This window comes from Strix aluco, chromosome 17 (genome assembly GCF_031877795.1).
Source record: "Strix aluco isolate bStrAlu1 chromosome 17, bStrAlu1.hap1, whole genome shotgun sequence".
Classification (NCBI taxonomy): Eukaryota; Metazoa; Chordata; class Aves; order Strigiformes; family Strigidae; genus Strix; species Strix aluco.
This window is the reverse complement of record NC_133947.1, coordinates 14,009,034-14,035,027: the sequence shown is the minus strand read 5'-3', so window position 1 is coordinate 14,035,027 and position 25,994 is coordinate 14,009,034. Positions and strand designations below refer to the sequence as shown.

General features: G+C 38.3%; 1 protein-coding gene across 9 annotated transcripts in view; it reads left to right on the top strand.

Moving 5' to 3' along the window:
* Nucleotides 1–25,994, top strand: part of PTPRT (protein tyrosine phosphatase receptor type T) — a 474,436-nt gene that overhangs the window by 166,771 nt on the left and 281,671 nt on the right. For all 9 annotated transcript variants that reach the window (XR_012625516.1, XR_012625514.1, XR_012625515.1 and 6 more), the window contains exons 3-6: nt 7,979–8,250; nt 14,236–14,317; nt 17,524–17,639; nt 19,903–20,077. Coding sequence is in view for 6 of the 9 variants with exons in the window: in XM_074843013.1 (XP_074699114.1) it covers nt 7,979–8,250; nt 14,236–14,317; nt 17,524–17,639; nt 19,903–20,077 (645 nt within the window). In the remaining 3 variants the exon portion in view is untranslated. The remainder of the gene's footprint in view (nt 1–7,978; nt 8,251–14,235; nt 14,318–17,523; nt 17,640–19,902; nt 20,078–25,994) is intronic.

Here is a 25,994-nt window from a genome sequence, read left to right as displayed (position 1 = left end):
TAACAGTGCCTGGATGCCACTGAAAATGCCAGCAGTCATTTATGGCTCAATCAGTGGAATCAATGAACAAGGCTGCAGTTTGCAATTATGTAACTGTGGGAAACCCAGTTTCCCTAGTTCTGAGTATTGTCCTATAATTATCTGGTTTTATATAAAAGCAGAAGAGTTGCAAACTTCTCCCAAGGACATTTGCAAATGTGCAAACCAGACCCGCTTTTCTTACACACCTAGTCTTTCAGGGAAAATTGGTAAAGCATTTATGCCCCAGTCTTCACTGTCTTTAAATAATTACAGCAAGTATTTGCAGTCACTGAAGTAATATGGGATTGGTATTGTTCTCAGAGATTTTTCTTACAAAAAAACCCAACAACACAATTCTTTTTATGACATTAATTTCCAGAAAAAAAGCTTTTTACAAATAGTACACTGTCTCTTTAAATAATACTTTCCTATTATCCAACAATTTCCCAAGTGAATGAATTGTCCTCATGAATTATACTGAACTCAACTTGCAGTTTATATTCATATTTCTCTGTGAATCAAATTCTTTTTATTTCACTAGTAGATTAATTCAGTATGACCCACATTTGAGCAATAAACCTCATGGGTCTGATTTTGTCTTAATACTTGAAAAAGGGTTAGCAGCTCTGAAATACACCTTGTTTAATTTTGAGTTTGTACAGACACTTCTGTCTGTAGTGCATCAGTCAGGGGGAAGAGATTTCTGAGCCTTGTTCAGTTGTTGTACATGAGTATGAAGAGTAGGGATGTCAAGATGTGGGAAGTGTGAAGCAGGTAGGTAGTCGTAACTTTTCGTAAAATAAGAACTACAAATTAAGTGGCAGTAGCTTCAAGCAAGTGCACGAAAATATTTGTTTATTTTCCCCAGCACAATGTATGATTAAACTATAGAGCTTGTTGTTAGACTCCTATTCCTGACTGACTTAACAAGATTTATGGAGGAAGATCAATCTGTGGCTAATCAATGAAAGGGGTAGATGCAGCATTTTAAAATCTTGATATCAGCTGACTGTCAGAAGCTTGAAATTGTAAATTCTGCTTCATAGTACCCTGGTTCTTATGTTCTTATGGCCACTTTGTCACTGCTGGAAACCAAGTGTTGAGGTAGACGGACTTTTTTCTTATATTGTCCTTAAACGCGTTTTTTCATACTTAGTGTAGATGCTTTTCAGTATCTGTTCTATGGCATTCAGATTGACTTGACAGTATTATAAATATGCGCTTTACCAAAAGATATGTGAAAACATGGTATGTGGAAACCTTGCCAGGAAAGGCATGAGCTTGCTTAGCTGGCTGGCATAGGTACCTCTTGCTTGATCTGTCCTTCTGTAAAAATACCTGTGATAAGGGACTTCCAGGTCAGTATATGAGATAGTGAACTGGCTCTGACCCTAATCCTAGTCCACTGAGAATGAAATACTGGGCAAGAACCAAAGCACTCTTGCAAAGGAAAGTCACACTTCACAAATCTATTGAAATACTTTGACTTTTTTAAAAAAAGTCAAGTAAATTGGATATTGTTGTTAAAATGACTTTCAAAAACAATGCAATGGATTTCCAAAAGATGTTTGAGAAGACTCTTCCTTAAAAGAAATGAGGCTGCAGTAGAAGCGACAAGGTGCTCAGAAGGTGAGCAGGTAAGAGGCAAAGACCAGCAGTAAACTCTCAGTAGGGGAGGTTATCAGAGGTGTTCCTCTAGGATCTCTGCTGTGGTCTGTGCTCTGTAACATACTCATAATAACCTTGAAAGGATGGTGAAAAGTATGGTGAGAAATCATACCTGTAAAGCTGCCGATGTACTAATGTTCTTCTAAAGAACTTTGTTCTCCTTGACCACGAACTGTCCTTCGTTTTGATATCCATCTGCACAGTCTGTGTGGCAGTTGTTTCTTGTGTATTGGGGACTTACAGTAGCAGGCTTTCCTTCTCATGTATCATTTAAAACTGCAAAGATATATACTCATTCATTTACATATATAGGTTAAAATGACTGGTAAATACTGTGGTTTACTATTCTAATAAGCATCCTTCTTAGCACATTTTGGTTTTGTATCCAATTAGAACAGCTTAATTTCCCCCGTATTTTTGATTAAATACGAAGTTATCGGAGCTCTTTTGTTACTGTAGTTGAACTGCAGAAGAGTAAGTCCTATGTGGCTGCTGCTGTCGGAGGCAGCACAGAGCTTCACACATTTCCAAGTTAGGGTGTTACGGTCTGGATGGGTGGTGGCAGTTAGATGGGTCAAAGCTGCTTGGATGGTGTCAAACTCAGGGAACAGTTGATACAGTTGGGGGTAAGGCCATCTTTTAGAGGGACAGACACAGGCTGAAGGACTGGGCCAACAGGAACATTTTGAAATGTGATGTGGACCAATACAGCCATACCTGGGAAGACAGCTTGGGGGCTAACTGGCTGGGGACCAGCTCTGTCGAATAGGACCTGAGGATCCTGGCAGATGGCAAGCTGAAGGTGAGCCAGTGGTGTGCTCTGGAAGCAGAGCAGGCTAATGGCGTCCTGGGTTGTTTCGACAGGGCCATACCCAGCAGACAAATGGAAGTGGTTGCCCTTCATTGCCACTCACTGGATTGCGTTGAGCATACTGTGCCCAGTTTTGGGTGTCATAATATCAGAGACTGATGAACTGGAGCGAGTTCAATGAAGGCCATCAAGTCTGTGGGGCTGGAGCACTTGCCCTGTAAGAAGAGGCTAAGGAGTTACCAGGGATTGTTCAGCCTGGGGCAGGAAGGCTTTGGGGGGACCTAGCAGAGGCCCCCATGTACCAACAAGGAGGTTATCGGGAATACCGAGTTAGGATCTTTACTGCAGCGAGTGTCTGGAGGATGAGAGATAAAGAGTATAAATTGAAACAAGAGGTTTTGGACTGAATGTAAGGAAAAACTATGAGGGCAGTGAAGCAATGGAGCAGGTTTCCCAGAGGAAATGGGCAGTCCTACTGGGAGCTTTGTGAGACACAGTAGGTAAAAGCTCTGAGAAACCTGATCTGGCCTCATAGCTGACCCTGCTTTGAGCAGGGCTTGGCCTGAGGTCCATTCCGACCTGGATTATTCTGTGTTGCTTTGTTCTACCTTAATGAGGACAGATTTCAGACTTATTTTCCTGGGGATAGAGTTGCTCTTCAGAAATAAGCAAAACTGTCTAAAAATGCTCGTGCACCTGATACAGCTGCTGGAAAACCCATTCCTTTATTTTGGGAAGGAGTTTGCTCTTTAAAAGAACATTCTGTACCTGATTCTGGTTTTCAAGGTTTTAGAAATCTCGTTTTGCAGTTAAGCATTTTGACAGCTTTCTTTTCAAGTTTACATTCAGTCTTTAATGGTTGCTATAATTTCACTTTTAAACAGCACGGTTCTTCAAAGCCAACAGTGAAACAGCATCAACTGAGGTCTGTCTGGTGATCACGAGGGGTTCTCAGTGGCTCATTTCTTCAGCTGTCATTTGTCAGCACACACTCATGTAATCTTAATGAACAATGTGCAAAGCCATTAAAAACTCAATTACGGCTTTCTTTTTACTGCAGACGTGAGAAAATGCAATCATAAAGTGCTGATGTGTAAACACAATAGCCACCATCTGCTACAGAGTAGCATTTCAGCTCCAAAAAGAGGATATATGTTGCAGATGCATCAATAATAGGATGCTTATCAAGGCATCATTATGCACCAAGCAGGGGAAAAATTGAAATTTATGGCCAGCTAGAGAGCACTTCATGGTTTAATTCCCCAATTTTCAGTGGTATGTTTAATAACTATGAGAGAGTGCCGTTTTATGTTCCTGTCGTTTGAACGGATTTTTAAAAATGAATTTATTTACCGTCTTCCCATCCTCCTTGCTTCTGACTGATCCAAACATAACACATTCATTTTTGGTTATTCAGGACAAAACCAGCAAGATATTAATGAATCTAACCTGTTGTTCCAAGAACACTAAATTTAATTGACCTGATATTCAATCTGCTTTAATGAGCAAATACTTATGTGTCCAATAAATATAAAACAGAACTTTTACACAGCATAGGTAATTTTTCCCCTGGACTCATTTTTTTTCAGTTCAGTGTTGACTTTATGACATTTGAACTCTCTGGATGGAGGTAAACAAAACAATGAGGCTAAATGATTTTTTTTTTCTACTGTTACTATTTTTCAACATTGTATATTCAGTGGTCTAAATAAGAGTTTCTCCAAGATACCTTTTGTTTTATTCAGATTTTTGCCTGAAGATATTTAAGTGGCTTTCAGTCATCCATTGATCAATAATTTCCATTTGTGACATGTTAATTCTTTCCCTTGTTCTTTATATGAGTGGAAAATGTGACAAGTGGTTTGTTGGTGCCAGACCAGATTGTTATCTCTTTTATTTGCACATATAGGCCTATAAATTGAGAATGAGTCCCATCAGCTTCAATTCTGTGTTCAGTCTGAAGAAGGCTGTCAGGCTCTGAATCACAATATGTCAATTTTTATTAAGGATAATAAGGGAAACCATACTTGTCCTTAAAAGGCTGTTGTGGTTTGTTTTTTTTTTTTTTTTCTGGTGGGAGCAATTTCCATGATCTCTCACCTACCTCTAAGTGATGTATCCTGCCCAGACAAGCTTCACTGGGCATAGGCGTTTATAATACAACAGTGGATCTCAGCTGTTGATCTTGGAGCATGCAGAGCAACCTTCTGAGGGTCCCAGAGGACAGGGGACAGGATACGCCTTCAAGTCCACACTGTGAAAAGAAAAATGAAAACATGTACAGATGGGTATATTTGAAGGCCAGTTTACAGAAGACAGGATATAATTTACTCACAACTGAATTTTGTGGATTGGTGTGTTCTTGTATCCGATGTCAATTATAGTCTTGATGAAACTACAAGTTTACACCTGCGTACGATGGCTGGGCTTGAGGTGTTGTGCACTATGCCTTGACTAGCCAGGGAAAGGGATTGTTGTGGAAGGTGCCACACTAAGTCTCTGCAGAAATAAGGGATGTGGTATAGTTAGTAGGTGACAAACTGATTTAAACAAGGTGTGAGTACTTTTCTCTGACAGAGATGGCACTGTAAGTGGAAATGTTTCATTTTTTGCACCGTCATATAAAATAAGACCTCTTCCCAGGACTTCACTGGAGACTAGTTTTTTATAGTACTTCCTCCTGCATCTCTAGGAATACAGTATTAAAAAAAAATCATAAGCTATAAATAAGAACCTATGAATAATCTGCATGTGACAATTGTTTGTAAGGCTATTCTTTTAGTAACTAAGACTAATTATTTTAAGTGCTTTTTGGTGGATGGATATTTTACTTGCTCGTGTTGTCAGTAGCTAGATTCAGGCTCCATACTCTCTCTAAAATTGTCAGCAGTTGCACAAAAGGCCATTGTCATACCACGAATAGCTTGTGATTCATTTTTTTGTGGGTGGCAAAAAATAAAATTGTAATTATTGCTTTGAACTTTTTATAAAAGCTGATGTTTTTTCTCCCAGAGGAAAGCTCAGTATTTTTATACATGAATCTGTGAAAGTGAAATACTCCTTAAATTTTTCTGTTATTGAAACACTTATCTACTCCAGTGTAGTTCAAGACCATATTGTGTAAGACACAGTACCAGTACAGCTTCAGAGTAGTTCTTTACAGTAGGAATCCATGTATTATCCAAATCTTAAAAAAAAAAAAAAAAAGATGAGAAGGATGCGCACAAGGGAAATGATCCAGTCAATGATGGTGCAAAAATTGCTTTTCCTGGGTTCCTACCCAGTGCAGCAGGCTCTTGGTCAAAAATCCTGTGGATGCACAGGAGCTCTGCTTTTCTTTACTGACTTTTAATTGACTGCACCATCATCCTCAAGTATGAGATTGGGCAAATGTAGAACTTGTCTTCTTTGTATCTCGTACTGTTTCTCAAAATGGCATTGAAATGCTGCAGGCAGCGTGTCTCACAGCAGCTGCTACACTCCTCTATATGATACTACTGTTACTCAGCAGTTTTACAGCGTCTTTCCTCCCAGATTCTCAGTAGAAGAGTGGTTCTTACAACTATTCTTGCTTTATTTGTAAGGGAAGATAAGGCAGACTATGTGTACTGACTGAGATCCTGGAAGTGAGTGTCACAGTCTTAGAAACCAGGCTGTCAGGTTTCTAGCCTGCTGCCTTCACTGTCAGGCTGTGCTGCCTCTTCAAGCCTATTGGCAATTGTGCTTTCTGGTGATAAATTATCTTAGGTCATGGAAACAGAATCCAAATTGCTGTTTCTCAAAACTTTAGTTTATTTTGGGTGGATTTTTAAGACTAGCATGTATATGGTACTTGCTGAAGAAGGGGATTTTGTGATTGACTGGGAGCAGAATTAGATCAGCAGTGAACATTAGTCAGGATCCCATCTTATGGACTTTGATTATTAGAAATTGAAAAGTTTGGATTCAGCTCTTATGTTTTTTAAAGTCCTTGCTGTGAATCTGGAATTTCTTGACTTGGGACCATTTTGATTTTCAGCATAGCAAAATGACAGATAGTATTGCCAGAGAGCATCTTGTCTATAAATTTTCATATTTCTTAGTACAGCCTCTTCCCCAGCTGTGCTTGCATTGTGCTTGAATTTTCCAAGGTCTCTAGAGTGTGTGGGTTTTTTTTGAAAGATTGACTTCCTTCTGCATCCGTGCTTTTCAATCTTTTACAAAATGCATATATATCTCATAAACACAGGGGGAAAAACACTTTTGCGGGAGAAAGTTGCTGGTATCTGTTGATACAAATTTAGAATATATGGCTGTTCACTGCACAGAATTGATCAAAATGTTTATCTGGCTCATCTGAGTGCCACGCTGCTATGGCATGGAATAGGGAAAAGTCAGTAGGTTAGAAGTGAGGCAGGGCTTTTCGAATTCAATCTTCTGTGAACTGCAAGAGGCCAGCAGAGAAATATGTTTGTAGCATGTCTTGGCAACAGCATCAGACTGAGAGTGTCAAGAGGGCTGCGTTTGATTAAAAATTATCATGCCTGGCTGCTGACACACAGATTTTCTCCCCCCCCCCAGTCTCGGTATTTTCTTCAGCTTTTTCTGAGTGTGAATGTCTGTACACACATAAAGGAGATCCTTTAGACAAAATTGAATCAAATAACTCTCATAATGTTTTTCCTTATTGCTAACATTTGTCACCTTGATGCATCTGTGAAGAGATGAGTTGAGACACAATGTGCTGTAAAGTAACTGCTTGATGAATCAAAATCCGAGTTCAACATCAAGTGCCATGGTTAATATGATGCAAGCTTCCAGGTTAACAAACTCATAAATTGCCTTAGTATATCTTTTCCTCCCTAAATTCAGCCTGACCTTCTCTCCTAGAAGAATAATTGTCCTTGTTGCATTATTTCTAGTTGAGATGTTGCTGTTATTCTAAACAAGCCTAATTCATTTGGGCTCTGAAAATTGGGTTTTTCTTAACACATTACAACCTTCAAAAGTTTATAGTGCCAAGATGGAGGGTTCACAGGTATAGATTGGCACAAAGTGGGTAGGGGCCAGGCAGGCAACCATCAGCTGAGAAGTTGGCCCATTGTTGTAGTTTTTTTATTGAATGTGCCTTTGGGGGATTCTATGCTGTAAGAGACCCTTGTTGCTGCTTGAAGTGTGAATATGCTTCTGTTTAGAGTGACTGTTTTATCACAAGGATATAAAAAAATAAAAGCAAAATAGTATTTTTATTTTGTTTCTTAAGTTATCTAATTAAAGTATTTCTAGTTGACCCTGAATGTATTTGTGTATATACTCTACCATTTTAATACCCTTTCTTTCTGTTACTAACAACAAGCATAAAACAGCTAGTTTGAGTTCTTCAGATGAATGTTTTGTTTTCTGGCTTTTAAGGGAGTCATTGACTTTTCTAATGGAACTGTTTTTACTGAAAAAGCCAAGCAAAACCACACTTTCTTCTCTTTTTGCTTTCCTCTGTAGGCTCCTTCATGATGGTGAACAGCTCTGGGCGGGCATCTGGGCAGAAAGCTCACTTGCTGTTGCCTACGCTGAAGGAAAACGACACGCACTGCATCGACTTCCACTATTACTTATCCAGCAGAGACCGTTCGAGCCCTGGCTCTCTGAACGTCTACGTGAAGGTGAACGGGGGACCACAGGGCAATCCCATATGGAATGTCTCAGGGGTTGTTACAGAAGGATGGGTGAAAGCAGAACTTGCCATCAGCACATTCTGGCCACATTTTTATCAGGTATGTGTTTGTAATACTTTTTTCTCTTTTTCCTTTGAACATAGGTATGAGCTAAACTGTTAGCAACAGGTATTCTGAAAATCAAATCTACCCCTCCCAACTTTTTCCTATCAGAATGAATAGCATTCATATAGCAGCTTTAGAGAACATGCAGCACATTTATAGCAAAAGGGTTATATAGGCATCTTGAGATATTTGTTCCCACTTCACCCTTTTTCTTCAGTTGTTGTCAGGTCACAGAGTGATGGATAGACTGCAGGGAGTCAAATTATCAGCAAGTTAAAACCCACTTGTTTATCATGAAATTGGCACATAAACAGACTTGTATTGGCGCTTTCCATGGCAGTATGTAAATGTAAATACAACTGAGTGTCTAGATGTTTAACTATCTCTGCATAAATTTGCCTGAACTATTTTTGGCCCTTGGTTGGTTCCATAAGAAGGAACATTTGTTCACTCAGCTTTGCATCTGGACTTTTCCTGTGCCCATATGAGGGGTGTATGTACATAAGCTACTAATAAAATCTTTTACCATGTTATCAGCATGAGTATACTCTTCACCAGATCCCCTATTCCTTTTCTTTTTAGCACTGCTTGTAACATAGTTTTACTTGTTCTGTTAGGAGATGTATTTTTTTTTTAAAGAAGCACAAAGTTGAAGAATGTAGTGGGTAAGTTGGTTTTTCAGTTATATTAATTTTACAGCTACTTATTAGTTGTCCACTTCAAACTTCATGTTCATGACTTTGCAGTCATTGTTGTAGTTTTAATTAGATGAGGTTGCACACAATGAGCTCACATACTTCTTGTTAGGTGTTGAAGGTGTGTTTTTGTCTTGTTTTGTATTCAAGACCAAAAAAAAACAACCTGGGAGGTAATTGTATTCTAAACCTTGCAGGAAAAGCTGGGGTACGTATGATACTAATAAAATACATGAGTGAGGTAGGAATTAAGATAGAATAAACCATGAAAAGGCAGCAAATAATCTGTGGATAGACAACAGCATATAGAAGATCTTGCCTTTTTTTTTTTTCTTCTTAATAGCTTGGTAGGAGGTCTATAAAATCTGAGCTGAAGTAGAATGCTTTAATGTTCTGCCTCTGAAAAAGAGTTGGGGATATCAGCAGAATACATAGAGCACACTATGCAGGGTGAGAGGAAGGGATAAAGAGATGCAAATGTGTGGAAAGTAGTGTTTTAAGGGCTGTGCACAACTTGTCACTTGTTCTGAAGTCACATAAAAGTGCTTATAGTACATTCATATTAACATGAACCAGGTTACAAACCAGAATTTGCTTCATAGTAGGTGGTCTACAGAGATAACAGAAATGATCTTTCACCCAGATAATCAGTGCTTGAAAAACCTGGAAAAGACAGTCTGATCTCACATTAAGAGAGATCCTACTCTTAGATATACCAGTAGTAGACTTCCTGAGCCTTACTTATTACTTTTGCAAGTCCTTTTGAGGTCAAGTTTGCTTTTCCTGAGAAAAAAATCCTCTAAATCAAACAAGAATTTTTCACTGCAGCACAAAAATGAACAGATTGGAAGCCAGCACTAACTGCCTAGTAGTAGTTCCTTCCTAGAAAATGCAAGGGATTTCTTTTTACTTTTTGATGAACAGGGATGATGTTTCCTTCTGCTTATATTTGTATTCTTACTCCTTAAGTGTGGCTTTCAAAATTTGAGATCTGTCCTACTATTGTGGGGGATCTAATAGACTGATCTGTTATCAGTTGCTGATTTTATAAACCATCTTCTGTTAATGGTCTGCAGTCCTGTGAGTTTCTACATTTAATCAAGGTTTGGTTTTTTTTTTAAAAAAAAAAAAAAGGAAAAAAGAAAACTTCAGGCTTGCAAAAGTGAAGAGGAAAGCACAGTGAAAGACTTAGTCAGAATTATTGTTATTTGGCAGCCTAAAGTAACACTTTGGCTAAAGGAGTCCAGAGGTGGCAGGATGACAAAAGCTTGGGTGTACTGTTGCCTAGGGAGTATCTCATTTGACACTCACAATGTAGGATGTGCCATTGGAGTGTTATTTGTCAGCTTTAAATCAAAATGGCATGTATGGAGAACTCCTTGTATGCTAGAGGCCTGAAGGCATGTTCTGTATTTCAAAACCACCAGGTTACACAGGAAAAAAAATAGCATTTTTCCTAAATAAATTAAATCTGTGTCAGGCAAAATGTGGGTTACTCTCTCAATGCGCAGAAACCACACCATCTTGAATTGCAGTGTGCGTTGAAAATTCAGTCAGGCAAAAGATCGGCAACTCTCTGCCCTGGGTCTGAGGCTTCGAGAAGTACTTTGAGCTTTGGAGATGTGACTAGTGGAACACTAGTAACCAAGCCAATTGCCAGAGATTGTGTTTTAGGTCTGGCAGTTCTGTGCAAGGGTCATATGAGTCATCTGGATCCAAAACCACTCTGCTGAGATATAAACATGGGAATGGTGGAGATTTATAATGTCTCCCTAGAGTTACTTGTACTTGGACTCCCAGCCTGCAAATGTTTTTAGTGTAGCGAGAAAAAGCCGTAATAGTTCTTGGAGAAAGGTAATACATGTAATCTTGAATTACTGCTTGCCATAAGGATGAACTTAGTCCCAGAATGCACCAAGGGCAACACTAGAGTCCGCCAGAAAGAGTTTTTTTGATATATAGCAAGGAACGTTATTGATCCATGCCTGAAGAAAACTGTTGTACCACAACAGATGAGCCAAGCTACATCGCTAACACAGACATTGTTGGTATATAGCAGCAGTGAAATGTAGGATTGTTTATTGGTAAGGAAACATGAAATGACTTAGTATTTGCAGTTCCAGGAGCATTTGAGAACGTTTTTTAAGAGTAAAGCTTTGCATTTGTCATCTATATTAATTTCTAGAAAAGTTCCTTAAATGTAAAGGATTGTTAAATGCCTATGGCTCAACCATTATACTACATTTCCAAGTGAAGTTAAAAGGACGTGAGACATATTCAGTGTGAAATTTGCAGAACTGGGCCCCATAAGCATGGATTTCTGCTTTTTCCTTATGTTGGCTCTTGGTTCCCTGTTTTCAGGAAAATCTGGGTGCTTCTGTGCTTCTCGCTTTGATAGGGCTGAGATGCTGCAGAATACAGAAAAAGACAATAATGTGGAAGTTTGAACTGGGAAATAACAAGAATTTCTGAGTGTAAAGTGGAACAGATAATAAAATAGTCTGTCAAAACAATATTGTGTGAAATGAGAGGAATCCTTCACTCGTTTCAGTGGATTCTGCATGAGTTTTTTAGGAGCTGACTTGGTTGTTACCAGCTTAGTTGTGCTGTATTAAAGACTCTCTACATGTTGGTAATGAACAGAGGACAATTCTTTATGTATTGGTGCTTACTTTTGCCATGCACTAATAGGTAATGCCAGTGTCTTAGAGAACTTTTCTTTCCAAGTTCTTGGCTTGCAAGAAATTCAGAATTAGTTCATTGTGGCTTGTGGCTACTCACAAATGCAAAACTTAAATAAGATTTTGTAGCTGTAATGTTTCACTTCAAGTCTGAAGGGAGTCGCAGTAGCTGCTTACACGACCTTGCCAATAAGTGTAATTTTTGCCACGAATGACATTTAATTTCTAAAATAAATTTTAATTTCTGTATTAAGGACTTGCATTATACGCTTATACAGTCCCTAAAAAGCCTGTCAAGAACCTTGATAACACAAAACGCTTGTTGCAGTTTTTTTGGATTATTTTATCTTCCAGAGACTTGCTTCCTCCTACTGTTCTTTGGGCAGCTTGTTTTTTGTCCACCTTCTTCTAGAGTAGAACATTGTTTCTACATATTGTTGGCACTTGAGCTTTTCTTAGCTTATATCTTTGCCTATTAATTTTTGTGTGCTACCTGGTTTTATCATGTCTTTTTTTCTAATGGATGTATTTCAGAAGATCTCACATTGGGATGTGTTTTGAATTGGGGGAGCAGATCTTAGGAAGTCATGGAAACATGAGTAGAAACTACATTCTGGAAGCCCAAATGCAAAGCAAAATGATTAATGGCAATTCTATACTTACGAATGACATACTTGTCTACTTTCCTAGCCAGGGCATGCAGTGATCAGTATTCGGACAGTTGAATCTTTTACTGTATTAAATCTTCTGATGAAGGAGTTGAAGAAGAGGCTAAACAGTGACAAACTGGGGATACCAGTCTTTTATTTGTAATGAAAAAAAGTGTTGAAAACTGGCTTTAAGTAGTAAACTTTGTGTTCTAGTAATGGATTTTAGAGGTTACAAATTACTGAAATACTTTCTCCTATGAAACAAATAGCTGCAGTAGAATACTGCTCTAATAGTAATAACTGTGCCAGCTGAACATATTAATTAACTCTGTCTTTGAAAGCATTATTGTATACTCATGCAAAAGTGAGCAATTTAATACAGTGTGAACATTAGTTTAGGAAGAGGGAATGGAACTGGGGACATGCCTTTCAGATGCAGAGGACAGCATCCATTACATCTCCACCCTTTTTTTTTTTTTTTAAATAGTAAAGGAGAGCACTTTATTCCTTTGGAAAGAGAAACACTACCTTGAGAGGTAGCATTACCAAGATGTTAAACAATCAGCCTGCATTTTTCTTTTTTTTTTTCTATTGCAGTTTAACATTTCTAAACTTCTGTTCCTCATAGAATCATAGAATATCTCAGGTTGGAAGGGACCCATAAGGATCATCGAGTCCAACTCCCCGCTCCTCACAGGACTACCGAAAACTAAACCATATGGTGAAGAGCGTTGTCCAGACGCTCCTTGAACTGACAGGCTTGGTGCCATGAACGCTTCCCTGGGGAGCCTGTTCCAGGGACCAGCCACCCTCCCAGTGAAGAATCTCTTCCTGATGTCCAACCTGAACTTCCCCTGATGCAGCTTCATCCCGTTTCTTGTGCTGTCATCAGAGAGAGGAGACCAGCACTTCCCCCCCACTGCCCCCCTTGAGGAGGTTGTAGCCTGCTATGAGGACACAGTCTACAACTCATGTCCTACTGTTCTTTATCTGAGGGGCAAACTGCACATACTTAGTACTATTTTCTCCTGAATTTTTAGTTAGCTTATATGGCAGTAGTTAACTTACTTTTATTGATCTCTGTCAGTTTTTTAGGCTTTTTTTCCCCCACACCACCAATTTTCAGGTAGCCTGTATAGTTTTAGTAACAGGATCCTTTGCATTGGGGCAGTTTTCCAGGTAAAATCACAAAGCCATAGGGGAGAATTAGATTTTTGTTCATCTGTAATTGAATATCTGCCTATTCAGACCTAGATTAGTGGAACGCTTTCATTATCTAGATACATCAATAAAACAGAAAGTGCTAGTTCATGTACCATTAATATAGAGAAATACTACATGTGGTTTTTAAGAATATTCATTCTCAGACCATGTCACTTCAATCCAGGGAAAGGCAGAAACAACTTTATTGTGTCTGGGAGAATCTTATTTCAGCCCATTAACTAGCATCCAGGGTCATCTGTTGCTTGTAATTTGCTTTCTATTATTGCACTGGCATGCATATCAAATCAAGGTTTTCTCGAGATGAATCCATGGAGGGGTTATTGATTCAATAAGAGAATTTTATCTCATGTGCAGCATTCTCCAACTTTCCAAGGCATGCTATAAGAACAAGATGTCAAATGATTATCCACTTAATGTTCTTGGACTGGTGCTTAAAGTGAATATAGTTGCATATATACACAGGGTACTTTTTGCTCTTCCAAATTAAAGAAGCACATAGTTGTCTCTAATCCTAATGAATGTTGCTTTAACTTTTTGTTTTCCATATCAAACAGATTTTCAATCTTTGGTATGCATGTACGTGCTGAATTGCCTTGGTATTCCTTCATTATTAATGATGAAATGCCTTGAATGACTTAGACATTGGAATAAGAGCAGAATATGGTGACTGGCCAAATGACTAGTGTAGCTGTTCTTTTTAAGAAAACTTTTTCATATTTTGTATTTCAGGTGATATTTGAATCTGTCTCTTTGAAAGGACATCCAGGGTACATCGCTGTGGATGAAGTCAGAGTTCTCGCCCATCCATGCAGTGAGCACTCTTTGTTTTTCTAACTGTATCAATGTGTTATATAGCAGGCTTTACAGTCTAAAGGAGTGATTTACCCACTTTGGTCACCACTAAAATGTCTTCTTGTATCAGTCTGAAACACCTAAAGACAATCAGCCTTGCAAAATTACATAAGTTTTCAAGTTGTGCAAAAGGCAGAACTGCGCTCATTCTATAGCTAGTGCCAGGACATCTGTGGGAGTCTCTCTTCCTCTCTTGTTACAAGAGCATAAAACTGATTGTTTTATTATTTCTGAATCATATTGCTGTAGAAAACAATCTAAAAAGCTTCTGATAATATCCTGTGTGGTTAACTTAAGAAAAGAAGAAACAAACAAATTGTTTCATTATTTCCTTGGTAAAGGACATATCCCAGAGGTGCCTCTCTCAACAAATGTTAAACCCACTCAGCACCCCTGTAAAGCTATTAAAAATAAATCTCATTCAGACAATACAGTTGCACAGGAGTAGATTCAGGTTCATTATGCTGTTCAAAAATATTAGCACCCATTTCTTCTATTGCAGCCATAATAATAAGCTTAGGGTTTTGTGTTTTTTTTTTTTTTTTTTTTATATTTAAAGAAACCTTGAGCCTCAAGCTTTGAGCCTGAACTTGTTTGGTTTCTTTATGCATCTATGATGTGGCTTGAGGACTTTGTGTGTCTATATTGTGTATGTAGTATACAGTTTCTTCTAAAGATTTTTTTTCTCACTAGTTCACAGTTTTAGTAAGTCAGTGACACCTGCTCACAAAAAAAACATGGATCATATTGATGGAGCAAAATCAACTGGTTTTCTTGCAATACAGAGTTTCAAAGAATAGCTGCCATTCAGTGTGACAGACAGGGTTCTGCTCAAGTTTAACAGGACATTTCTGATAACTGCAGTATGGTTAATTGCTGTTTAACTAAATTATATTTGTATTTACCATGTGCTCATTGCTCAGGCCTTTGGGTGCATTTACTTCATTAAGAAATACTTACAATCTGTATTAACCAGATGTTGCTGATAACAGGCAGCATCCAGACAAATCCCCCAAATGGTCCGTGTGCGTTTCACAGCATGTTGGGTGATGACTGATCCCTTTACTGGGAAGGAGGCCAATGAACAAAGTATGGGGTAAAGCCTAGGCGAGAAAGTTATGGGATTTAAAAAAAAAAAAAGCCAGGATGCTGTGTTACACCCCTGCTTAATCAAGTATTTAAACTGATTTTAAATCCATTTCTCCAAGTATATGCACGTCACTCTTCAAATTTAAGCACATTCTTGGTGACTCAAAACTGAAATGATTCAGTTGACTAGTCCATTTTGAATCAGTTTGCAACCTGCAGCGCACGGAACTTATTACAAGCTGCAAGTTCTCTGCAGTCTTTGTAAATGCTTCTCCTGTCTGATTCCCCGTGTTGCTTTTGTTGTTCAGCAATGACAGCCACCAGGGTAAATGTCACCAGAGTGTGTTCCATTGACTTGTACAGGCTTTGCCCCTCATACTCGTTTTACAATTGTTATAACTCAAAACGCAGGGACCATGAAGCTCCTGATGACCCTGGAGGTTACTGAAATTATTGGTGTTATTTCTTCATTTCTGCTTTACCTTCATAGATGACAGTATAGCAGACAGACCTAAGTATCAGCAAAAATGCAGTGAAATGCCCTAATGACCCAGTAATGGAGAAAAAGAAATATCTTGCTGGTGTTGCCTCTTTTTTTTTTTTTTTCTCATCTTGTGAAGAAATGCACTGTAGTATCAATTTACCTTGTGCTAAAAGCTCATTGACTATGTGTGCAGGAGCAGGCATAGGAGAGCCCTGTGCTCCGGATGCTGGGCAGACCTGGGCACCAGGAGTTTGGGGCTGGTGTGACTGCCCTCACCACCCAGGCTGTGCAGCTTCGTAAGTGGAGCTGGCTTGTACCTGCCCACCTTAGACTGCAGGCAGAAATTACTAGTATTAGCCTGCAAATATCACGTAGTACGTTCTGACTGTCACCCAGAGGTAGTTTTCCAGTAAACTTTGATGCAAATTACTGATCCCTAGAAGGCACGATGGTATGGAGTCACTGTCTTTCAGGAGCTGTCAGCAAACTGAGCGTGTGGTGAATGGGATACAGAAGCTAGATAAAAATATTTGACATAGTGTATATGCATGTGTTCTCTGTTTATGTGCCTATAGTACACAAATACTTACATGTCAAGCTTCATGCATGCACAGATACAGATGCCCACATCCTTTTGAAGCTACTTGATTCTAGTAGAAAAAGATGGCTTGGCATGTCATCTGGAATTATGTATTTCATTGGTGTCTAATCATACAAGAAGATGTAAAGATAAAGTTGAAAAACTCTGACCTTTAGAGTCTCGTAAGGCTGTTCAGTGTGTCCTACTAAAAGTTTTCAAATGGTGCACAAACTTTCTTCTGAAAGTCAGCAAGAACTAAGTTCATTTAAAAGTGTCAGATTCACTACTATAATCTTTTTTTATTTTCTTGTAAGTTAACTTACAGAGGTAAATGAGTCTGGTATTTAGTCAAAAAGCTAATCCTCTGATCTATTTCCTTTGTGAACAAATGCAATGTCTTTTTTTTATGTCAGTGGCTTAATATTGAATTAATACTGAATTTAGTATCAGCAAAACACTGATATCAGTGATCTTAAACTAATACAGTGATACAATGCTGTCAGTTATATGAATATTTCATTTAATACCTGATTTGATATTAATGACACAATATTATTCTAAAGGCCTAGGATGTTTTTGATAGTCAATAAAATAAAAAGGAAAAAAAGACCCTTGTGAAAATTTGGTTTGGGTCATTCATTCTTGACAAGGTCAGAAGCATTTGATTGTTTTTGATCTTTTTAGAAATACAATTTTCTGAAGAAATTACTTGACTGCTCTTTATAGCAAGCAGTAAGAAATTGTGCCGATGACCATGAACCTGTGTTGTGATTTGATCTGTGTTTTGAGATGTGCCAGAGCTCTGTATGATCCCTTAGGCCATCCTCAGTCAAATCCATCATCCACCTCACTCTGCTGTGAATAGTTAAATACTGAAGGACAGCTTTATTTTGCAAAATCACCTTGTCAAAGATAGGCTCTAGTGCTTTGCTGAGTATTTCTATCTGTGTTGGTGTGGCACAGTCAATTACTGCCTTGCTCTACCCTTGCAATACTTTGCATCTTTTGTTAGGAAAAGCACCTCATTTCCTACGACTTCAGAACGTGGAGGTTAATGTGGGACAGAACGCAACATTCCAGTGCATTGCTGGGGGGAAGTGGTCGCAGCATGACAAACTCTGGCTCCAGGTAAAGTAATGTGCTTTTTTTTAGTGGTGGTTTCTTTTTGCTGGTTTGGTTTTGGTTTGTTTACTTTCTCAAGTAAAATAAGTAGAAAGACTGGGATGGTGGTGCAAAATCTTTTCATCAAGATCCTTTCAGAACTGCCTTAAATTGTTTCTAGGTGAGAGTTTAAGGTGACAGAGTACAGATTTGTGATAAAGAAGATGGCATAAATGGTCCATGACAGCAAAATTTTAGTTTCAAACAAATGCCCACGCACCTGTGAACACTCAGTCATAAAAAGACAGAACAAGTAGAATAGTTCTTCGCTTTCTGCTTTATTATGCAATCTTATTTCCTCTCATGCTCCAGAACTGTCCTTAGCTCAGAATCAGTGACAATATGTTAAGAAGGAAGTCTACTCTGAACTCTGAGATTACTACCTGGATGGTGAAAACAGGGAAAACCAGTTTGTACTCACTGTTTTTCTTCCTCCCAATTTCCCTTGGCTGCATTGATAGCAGATTCTTCATTTAGTCACTCACTAAAAGACCAAAACACTCCCTCTCTCAATGTCTGTATTTTCACTATACTGGTTGGACTTGAAACACTGGGTCGTGCTATTCAGGGGGGTATAGTAACAACCTTAAGAACTCATTTGCAGTTCTAGAGTTAGAAATGGAACATCTGCCAAACTGAAGATGCGGAGAGCATGTTTCCCAGTGAGGGACAAAATTATTTCTTCTGCCATTTGAAGTGCCCTGATATGTGGTCCCATCATTACCATGCACTGTACATAGAGCTCTTCTAGAAGCTTTTAAAATAGTTGAGCTCTTCACTTCTTCTAAACTTCAGTGCCATTGAACACCTAACGTCCCAAATGAGTCAAGAGGATTCTCTTGCTATATGTACTGTGCATGTACACAGGGCTGGTGTAAACTTTCAGAATGCTTAAGCCAGTCAACAGTTTTTATTCTCAGTTTGGACTGATATGGCTGAGGGCCTGACCACCCCATATTTGTAACATCTGAGGCAGACAAGAATGGCCTTTATCATGGTTGCTATGGCATTTGAAGTCAAAAAACTGGCAGATGTTCTCAAACTTTTTTATTGACTTCAGACATTTTAATAAACTTTAAAAATAACCATTTCAAATTAGTTTAAATACTAGGGGAGGATTCAGTTTACCTAATCACAAAAATGAAAATTAGTACTGGGAAAAAAGCTTGTGTTGGTGAGAAATGTAGTTAGCATCATTTAAAAATAACTTGACAGTCACTTTAATTGTACTCTTACCACAGCTGTTCTCATAAAAATTGCATTTTAATCTGAAATTTATTAACCTATGATGTACTTTTAGCATCCACTGAGATTTATTTTTGGCTTATTCTTTATCTTTTTTGAGTTCTTTCAGTGAAATCTTTCCACAGATATGACTAGATGTGTGTAAAAACACTTCTCACCTGAAGCAGTATGAACCTTGTCCTGTGAGAAGCAGGGGTTTGGAAGGAAATCGTTATTGTTGCTAGTGGAAACCTGTTTTCCGTTCTCTAAAATTGAAACATTTAATGAAAATGGCCTTGGAAACACCCCCAAAACCTGATTATTGGAAATCAGCAAAACAGCAGTGTATTTTCTTTTGAAAGTCCTAACAAAGTAGACCACTGAGCAAGTTCAGGTGTTTATGCTGTGGAGAACTTTTATTTCTATTCATTATGTGTCCCTTTTCCAGTTGGGGAAATGTAGTCTGGCATTGGTAGAGAGGTTTATTGAGGAATGTTGGACGTATAAGGATGTCTGCTCATCCAACCAGTTTATTTAAATTGGTCCAGAATCACAGTTTTACATCAGAAAATGCCAAATTTACAAAATCTGTTCATCTGTAGCAGTTTCCAAGGTGAACAAAGTCCATTCATTTGTAGTATTTTCATATCCTAGCCAGGCCTCTATATATACTGTGTACAGTTGCATAGTCTGAACTGTCACTTTCCAGCCTTTTCAATACATGTAACACATCAGGTGCCCAAACACGTTTCAAAAATTAAATAAACATGAAAACTTAAATATTTGTGTAAGAATATTTAAGCCCTAGTTCATACACCCCTGTAAATTTTTCAGGGGTAATGGCTAGCAGTATTCTCTTTCAAAATTGTGCTTGTATAAAATCTAACCTGGTGATGTGAACATGAAGGTCTGAACAACGTTAAGAAGCGTAATAAGGAATTAATTACACATAGATGCGTAATCTGTGTGCCTTTGTGACTTATATTATTCTTGTCTGCCTTTACAGCAGTGGAATGGAAGGGACACAGCATTAATGGTCACTCGAGTGGTCAACCACAGACGTTTTTCTGCTACTGTCAGTGTAGCTGACACCTCTCAACGCAGTATCAGCAAGTACCGATGTGTCATTCGTTCAGATGGTGGATCTGGAGTTTCAAATTATGCAGAGTTAATAGTGAAAGGTAAGTTGCAGTAAAACAGCAGATTTATGCAAGGTATTTCCTCCAGGATGTCTGTGTATAAAAATTGACATCCTATGGAACCTTCTTCTTTAATTCATACTAAATTAAAGTAAGAAAAAAAAGTGTAAAAGTGACATGAATTTCAGTCATTTTCTTCGCTTGAATCAAAACTTTGTCTGCATACAACCGTCTTCATAAACTTTTGTAGTAGTGCATGGTAGCTATGGATACTTTTACTGCAGTCAGCTAAACAGTTTGTCTGTCAGTCAGCTTCATCTACCTTCCTTTACAGTATTTTATCAGGCGTCACTAATCTTGTGATGGAGCCTTGCATGTCAGAGGAGTTTGCTCAGCGCTGCTGGGAGTAAATGATGGGATTGATTCTGCTGATGTCTTGAAGTACACGGTAGAAACATCAGCTAAAAATCCAGCCCTGTTACTTACTGTGATTCAGGAACTGATACTGAGCCTGACACATGCAAGATCCCTCTCACTGCCTCTTAGGTGATGAGATCAGAAGGTGGTGAAGTCGCTCCTGAGGCATTCTGTGTTTGGGGTGGGGGGTGATGTGAGGTGGGATGAATTTGAAGTATGGGTCTGCCCATGCAGTTTAATTTCATTGATCTAAATGTTTCACTTTTCTGTGAAAACGGAGGGATGCTGTAGAAACGAGATCACTTTTGTCCACTGTACTACTTCCTGCCAACTTTGTCATTTGATCAGGATACTGATGCCTTTGCAATGCCTTGAATATAGAGTGTCGTGTGGTGCAGATACTCAGACTACACAGATCATGAAGAGAATGCTCCTATTAGATGCCAAGTGCTTTTAATTCCCACTTGGTGATCTTGCATCTTGTTCAAATCCAGAGGAGTTAATTCATGATTAAATGGAATTGAGTTGCCAGGAGTTGTAGTATCTAGTGTTGTATCATAGCTAAATAGAGGGAAAGCAATCTTCCAGAGCAACGAAATATCAGAATATGCAAATCAGAATATGCTTGACACTTTCTTGTTCATCGATGTATGAAGGGAAAAACCAGAAAAATAAGTTATAAACATGAATGGTTGGATGTCCACCAAGGGAGAGATGTTGACAGATTCATTGCTGGATTACTCAGGCAGACACCTAGTTAGAAGAAGTTTTAGGAGAGTAATGTTATGATGGGAAGGTACACTACTCTGCTTCTTTTTAAGGTTAAGTGGTTCATTTGAGGTTAGTTTGATGCAGCACTGTGACACACTGGGATTGCATGGATGAGTGCTTCCGAACAGTCTGACTAATTTTAGTGTGGATAATAGCAAATATGTAATGCATGCACACAGGCTGAAATGAAAGCAAATTGGATTGTTTAATTCTGAAGAGATGTTTATTGAATTGCAGTAATGTACTTGGATATACATTAAATTAGTCTGTAATTGAAGTTTTGCTCAATTGATAGTCCTGCCCCTAAACCCGCTAAATCCAAGCTAATACCCTGCTTCTCATGTGCTTTCTCTTGATCAGTTGAACATAAAATCATAGGGGATTTCTTCAACAAAAGTTAAGGTTTGAAAGTGTACCCTGTGTATCTTATTAATGTAAAGATCTGCTTGCTTTCCTATGCAGAAAATGTTTTATTGTAGTGTTGAGAAAGGAAAGAGTAATTTACATTTCTCAATATTGATAATATTTGGTGCTTTGAAGTACATGTACTTTTTCTACACCCTAATTTGGAACAATAGATACCTATTTCAGCAATGGAAATAATCAATGAAATTAAACACACACAACCTCCTGTCACCCCCACCCCCCACCAAGTCCTCCCCTTGTCTGTGTGGACATCTTTAATAAGAACAGTGTATTATTGTAAAGTAATCACTGCAAATCTTGTACAAAAGATCGTGACTTCATTAGTTTCAAATTATTACAGTATATTTAGTGGCAGGAGATACCTTTGTAGTACTGTGAAAATGCTTTTCTGTAGGCAGCTATTTGCTGTATATGCTAATACTTTTCTGTCTTCTGAGTCGGTTGCAAGGCTTGCATAAATGACAATACGTTTATTCTTCTCTTTGCGCTCTAGAATCATAATAGTCAAAGCCAGAGAAACCTATCATTTCCATCTGTACACCTTACCATCCTTTGGTGCTCCAATGGAAATATTTCTCTGTTTCTTATTTCTCACTTCTCTGTTTCTTATTTCTCCCTATTTCTTATTTCTCACTGTTGCACATATAGTAATTTAATACAATTTTGTACAGGGCAGTTTTCAAAAAACCCAGAGATTCTACATCTTGCTATACTGATCGCATATGAATAGAATGCTTCTTGTCTGTAATTTTCTTTAAAGTAAAAGCTACGTGGCAGTTACTTACATTCTGAACTAAACGTAAGTTTTGCTTGAGTAAAGATTGTTTAAAATACTGTGGAAATTGGCTGGAATCTTATTATTTGAAGTCTGTATTAATGATAGTGTCCTTCCAGGACAACTGTCACATTATGTAAGGTTGTGAATACCATTTTAAACTCTGTGTGTGTGAATATGGAGGTTTCTTTGCAATTGTTTTTCTTTCCTGATCCCTTTCAGATATTCTGGATGCCTAAATTAATGACTGAATACATGGTGGGAATCCATGGAGAGCTGATAAAGAGGGTTCATGAGCCAATTTTTCTGAGATTTTCACTCTCCAGGAAGTCCCTCAAAATTATTTTGTTACTGCCTGATGGAAATTCTTTTAAGGCTCATGGCATTTTCTTAAGGTCTGTTCTGCTACTACAGGGGTAGGAATACTCAACAGAGATCCTCTGCAGACCTCCAAGGGTATGTTCTAGTTCTCTTCAGTTTTGTCTTGGTTGATTTTCAGTGTTCAGTTAGTCAGCAGAGATGAAAAACATTCTGTCTCCTAACTTGAGTGACTTTCTGTCATCCTTCTGGTATTTGGGACAGCTTGTCTTTTATCAGGTACTGTTTCCTTGAGGTTTTTAGATGTGAGAAGCTGATGCCTTCAGTGACACCAGAGAGAGAGGTGGTTTCTTTTTCAGAGTTGTTTACTGCATTTTCTCTAGGTCTTTTCTGGTATGATGCTTGTCACTGTATTTGCACTGTCTGTTATTAACTCACCAGCTACCCAGTGGAAACTGCTTTAGTGATCTGGGTGTTCTCCTAATAAGTAGACACAGGGATTTAAAAAAAAAACAAAACAAACCAAACCACAAAGCAAAAAAACCACATACACAAATACCAAACGAAAAAACCACAACAAAACCCCCCTGTCAAGTTGTTAGAGTTGAGATACTCAAGTGTGAAAAGCATGCTAAATAATTAGACATTTAAATAAACCTATATATTTAAGCTTCTCCAGTATTAAACATAATGTGCAACTTTCAGATTCGCAGTTATAAGGCAGACTCGTCAAGGAAAGCCTCTACAGATATTTTGACTATCTCCGTATTTATTATTGGACCTGTGTCCAGAATAGTTTCAGTTAATTATTAAACAGCAGGAAGTCCTATTAGGAGGAAGAGCTTCCTAGAGCTTAAAAGTAGTAAGGAATAAAAACATCTCTATTCTACAGCTGAGCCTGATCTTGGGCTGGAGCTGGCCCTAGAAATGTTGCATCAGGCCCTCCATATGTTTCCTTGAATAAAACAAGTGCAGTGTAGGTATGGAAGCATATAATATGGCATTACACATATACTCAAGAGTAGAGCTTCTTCCTGGGATGAAAATATAATTGTCTTCAACATAATTGTTTAGGACGCTCACAAACTTCATATAAAGGACTTACTAAGAGAAGTGGTGAATATGAAAAAGATGTTTTAAAGTTTTGGCTGGTTAGTTGGTTGGTTTTTTAAAATTGATTTTCATGCCCGATGCATGGATAGTTCTATACCCCAGGATATTCTTGACATATGTACTCATTAAAACTAACATAATATCCTTGCCATCGTGGGGTGATATAACCATTGTTTCCTTGGTGATACTCAAGTCCCCATATTTCACTCAGGAGATCGGGGGTGCAACTATCCTCTTTTGCCATCAGGGTGACTGGAAGAATAAGTCCATTCCCTCCCTTGGAACCATTTATGAGATAAGCTCAGCTGTGGTGTATGTGCGTTTTAGATTTTACTGTTAAAAAAGTATTTTTTCTAGTATGCATTAATAAGTTCAGATAGGAATTTTCATGCCTTCCAGCTACTTATCAGACTCATCCAGATCGCAGAAGTTGCTGGGTAGATTTGAATTCATTTGCCTGAGTAATGCACATTAATCAAGGTCCTCGAAGTTATCGCCTTGTGAACAGGAGACAGTCTCTTGCTGACGCTACCAACAGTATCAGTAAAGCTGTGATAATGAGGGTTCCCCTCAGGCTGTGTGCTATCTCTTTCTCTATTTTTTCCAGTTTACACAAATAGATTCAGTCTGCAGAATTTACATGTACTGTACCATGAGAAGTTAGGTATAGATTTGATAAAGCATGTAATGATGATACTCTTTTGAACACTACATCAGCACAGAATGGGTTTTGTGTGTGTGTGCATGGGAACCGTTTATGAAGGTTACGCTGCCTGTGAAATTACTGAACAAGGGAGAATGGCTTCGTGATTGTAGGGTGTCTGAAAAAGCCACTTACATTCTTTTATTTCTTTGCAGTCACAGTGGTGTAGGGAATGTAATACTCCCTTTCTTGGTGTTCGCATCTGGCTGGTAATTACTTGAACTTGTTGTTGCTCTGTTTAATTGTCTAGTTCAGTGTAGTCTAATAGTAGTTGCTTTAACTCAGTTTTAATCATTAGGTGGGTGTGTGGTGAGAGAAAGGGAGGCAAAGACATTACAAACACTCATTCACTCTCACCAAGAGCTTTAACTCCACTTTCTCTTCTTTCAGTTCAACAATATCTTTCTGTGAGGTGGATGGGGAAGATATGAAGACAAAGCCATTGTTTTGTAGAAATCAGCAGTTAGTATGAACCATACGTGTTCTTTCAAAAGGAGACGTTTCCTTCTCCTTCTGTTTAACCTCCAAAATAGAACTGGGAAATGAAGCCATTTCCTTGAGAACTGATTAATGTGTACTTTATATACAGGATCCAATTTTCAGAATTGCACCAAGTGCCATGCAGACTTGCAGTCGTGTTCAAGCACATGCATGCATTGTTTCTCATGTTTACGTAAGTCAACAGGGTATAAATTAGAATAAGCATATCTAGGAAGAATGCAAAGCTACAGCTGGGGTACAGAGAAACTTCATGAACTAATGGTGTATTGACAATTCAATCTATATTGTTTCCAACTTTTTATATTTCTTTCTTCAGTAGCCTTTCTGTTTCTGTGTAAAACGAGCAGGGAGTACTGTCTTAAACTTTATCCTGATTGTAGCCACTTGGGAAATTATAATGGCTTGCCTATCGCACCATGGAGCTGAGTTTCAGGAATTTCTTGAAAGATTAATGGTGTGCATCATTTGTGGGTTTTTGTTTGTTTTTCTTCTTGAGGCAAATGTAAGTCCAAGAGTTCTGGTTTTATTCTGACTGAAATTTTACTTGAGACTGGTAGAGAGGTAGGCATGGGATGAATTTCTTTGGACTTGTTTTTAATGTATAGATGTATGTATGTAAGTATGACGTTGATGTATAAAGGTCTTGACAAAATACAAGATATAAATGGAGAAACGTTAAGGAACAATCTTTTTGAAGCAGAGGGGACTCCAGTAAATATCTTTCAGTTTTTGAAGGATGAAGAGCGTTATGGAAAGCTGTTTGTTCCTTCCTTGTCTGTGGGATTGTTTCTAGCCTCCCTGATGAATCTTGGGTACCAGTTGTTGCTGTGGCATGGTGAGCAGACAGCTCATGTCAATTGTGGTTCTGCTGACTGGAAGTCATCGGGGAAGGAGTCCTCACCAGTCTTAGAGAAAGCTCTAAATCTAGTGAGGAG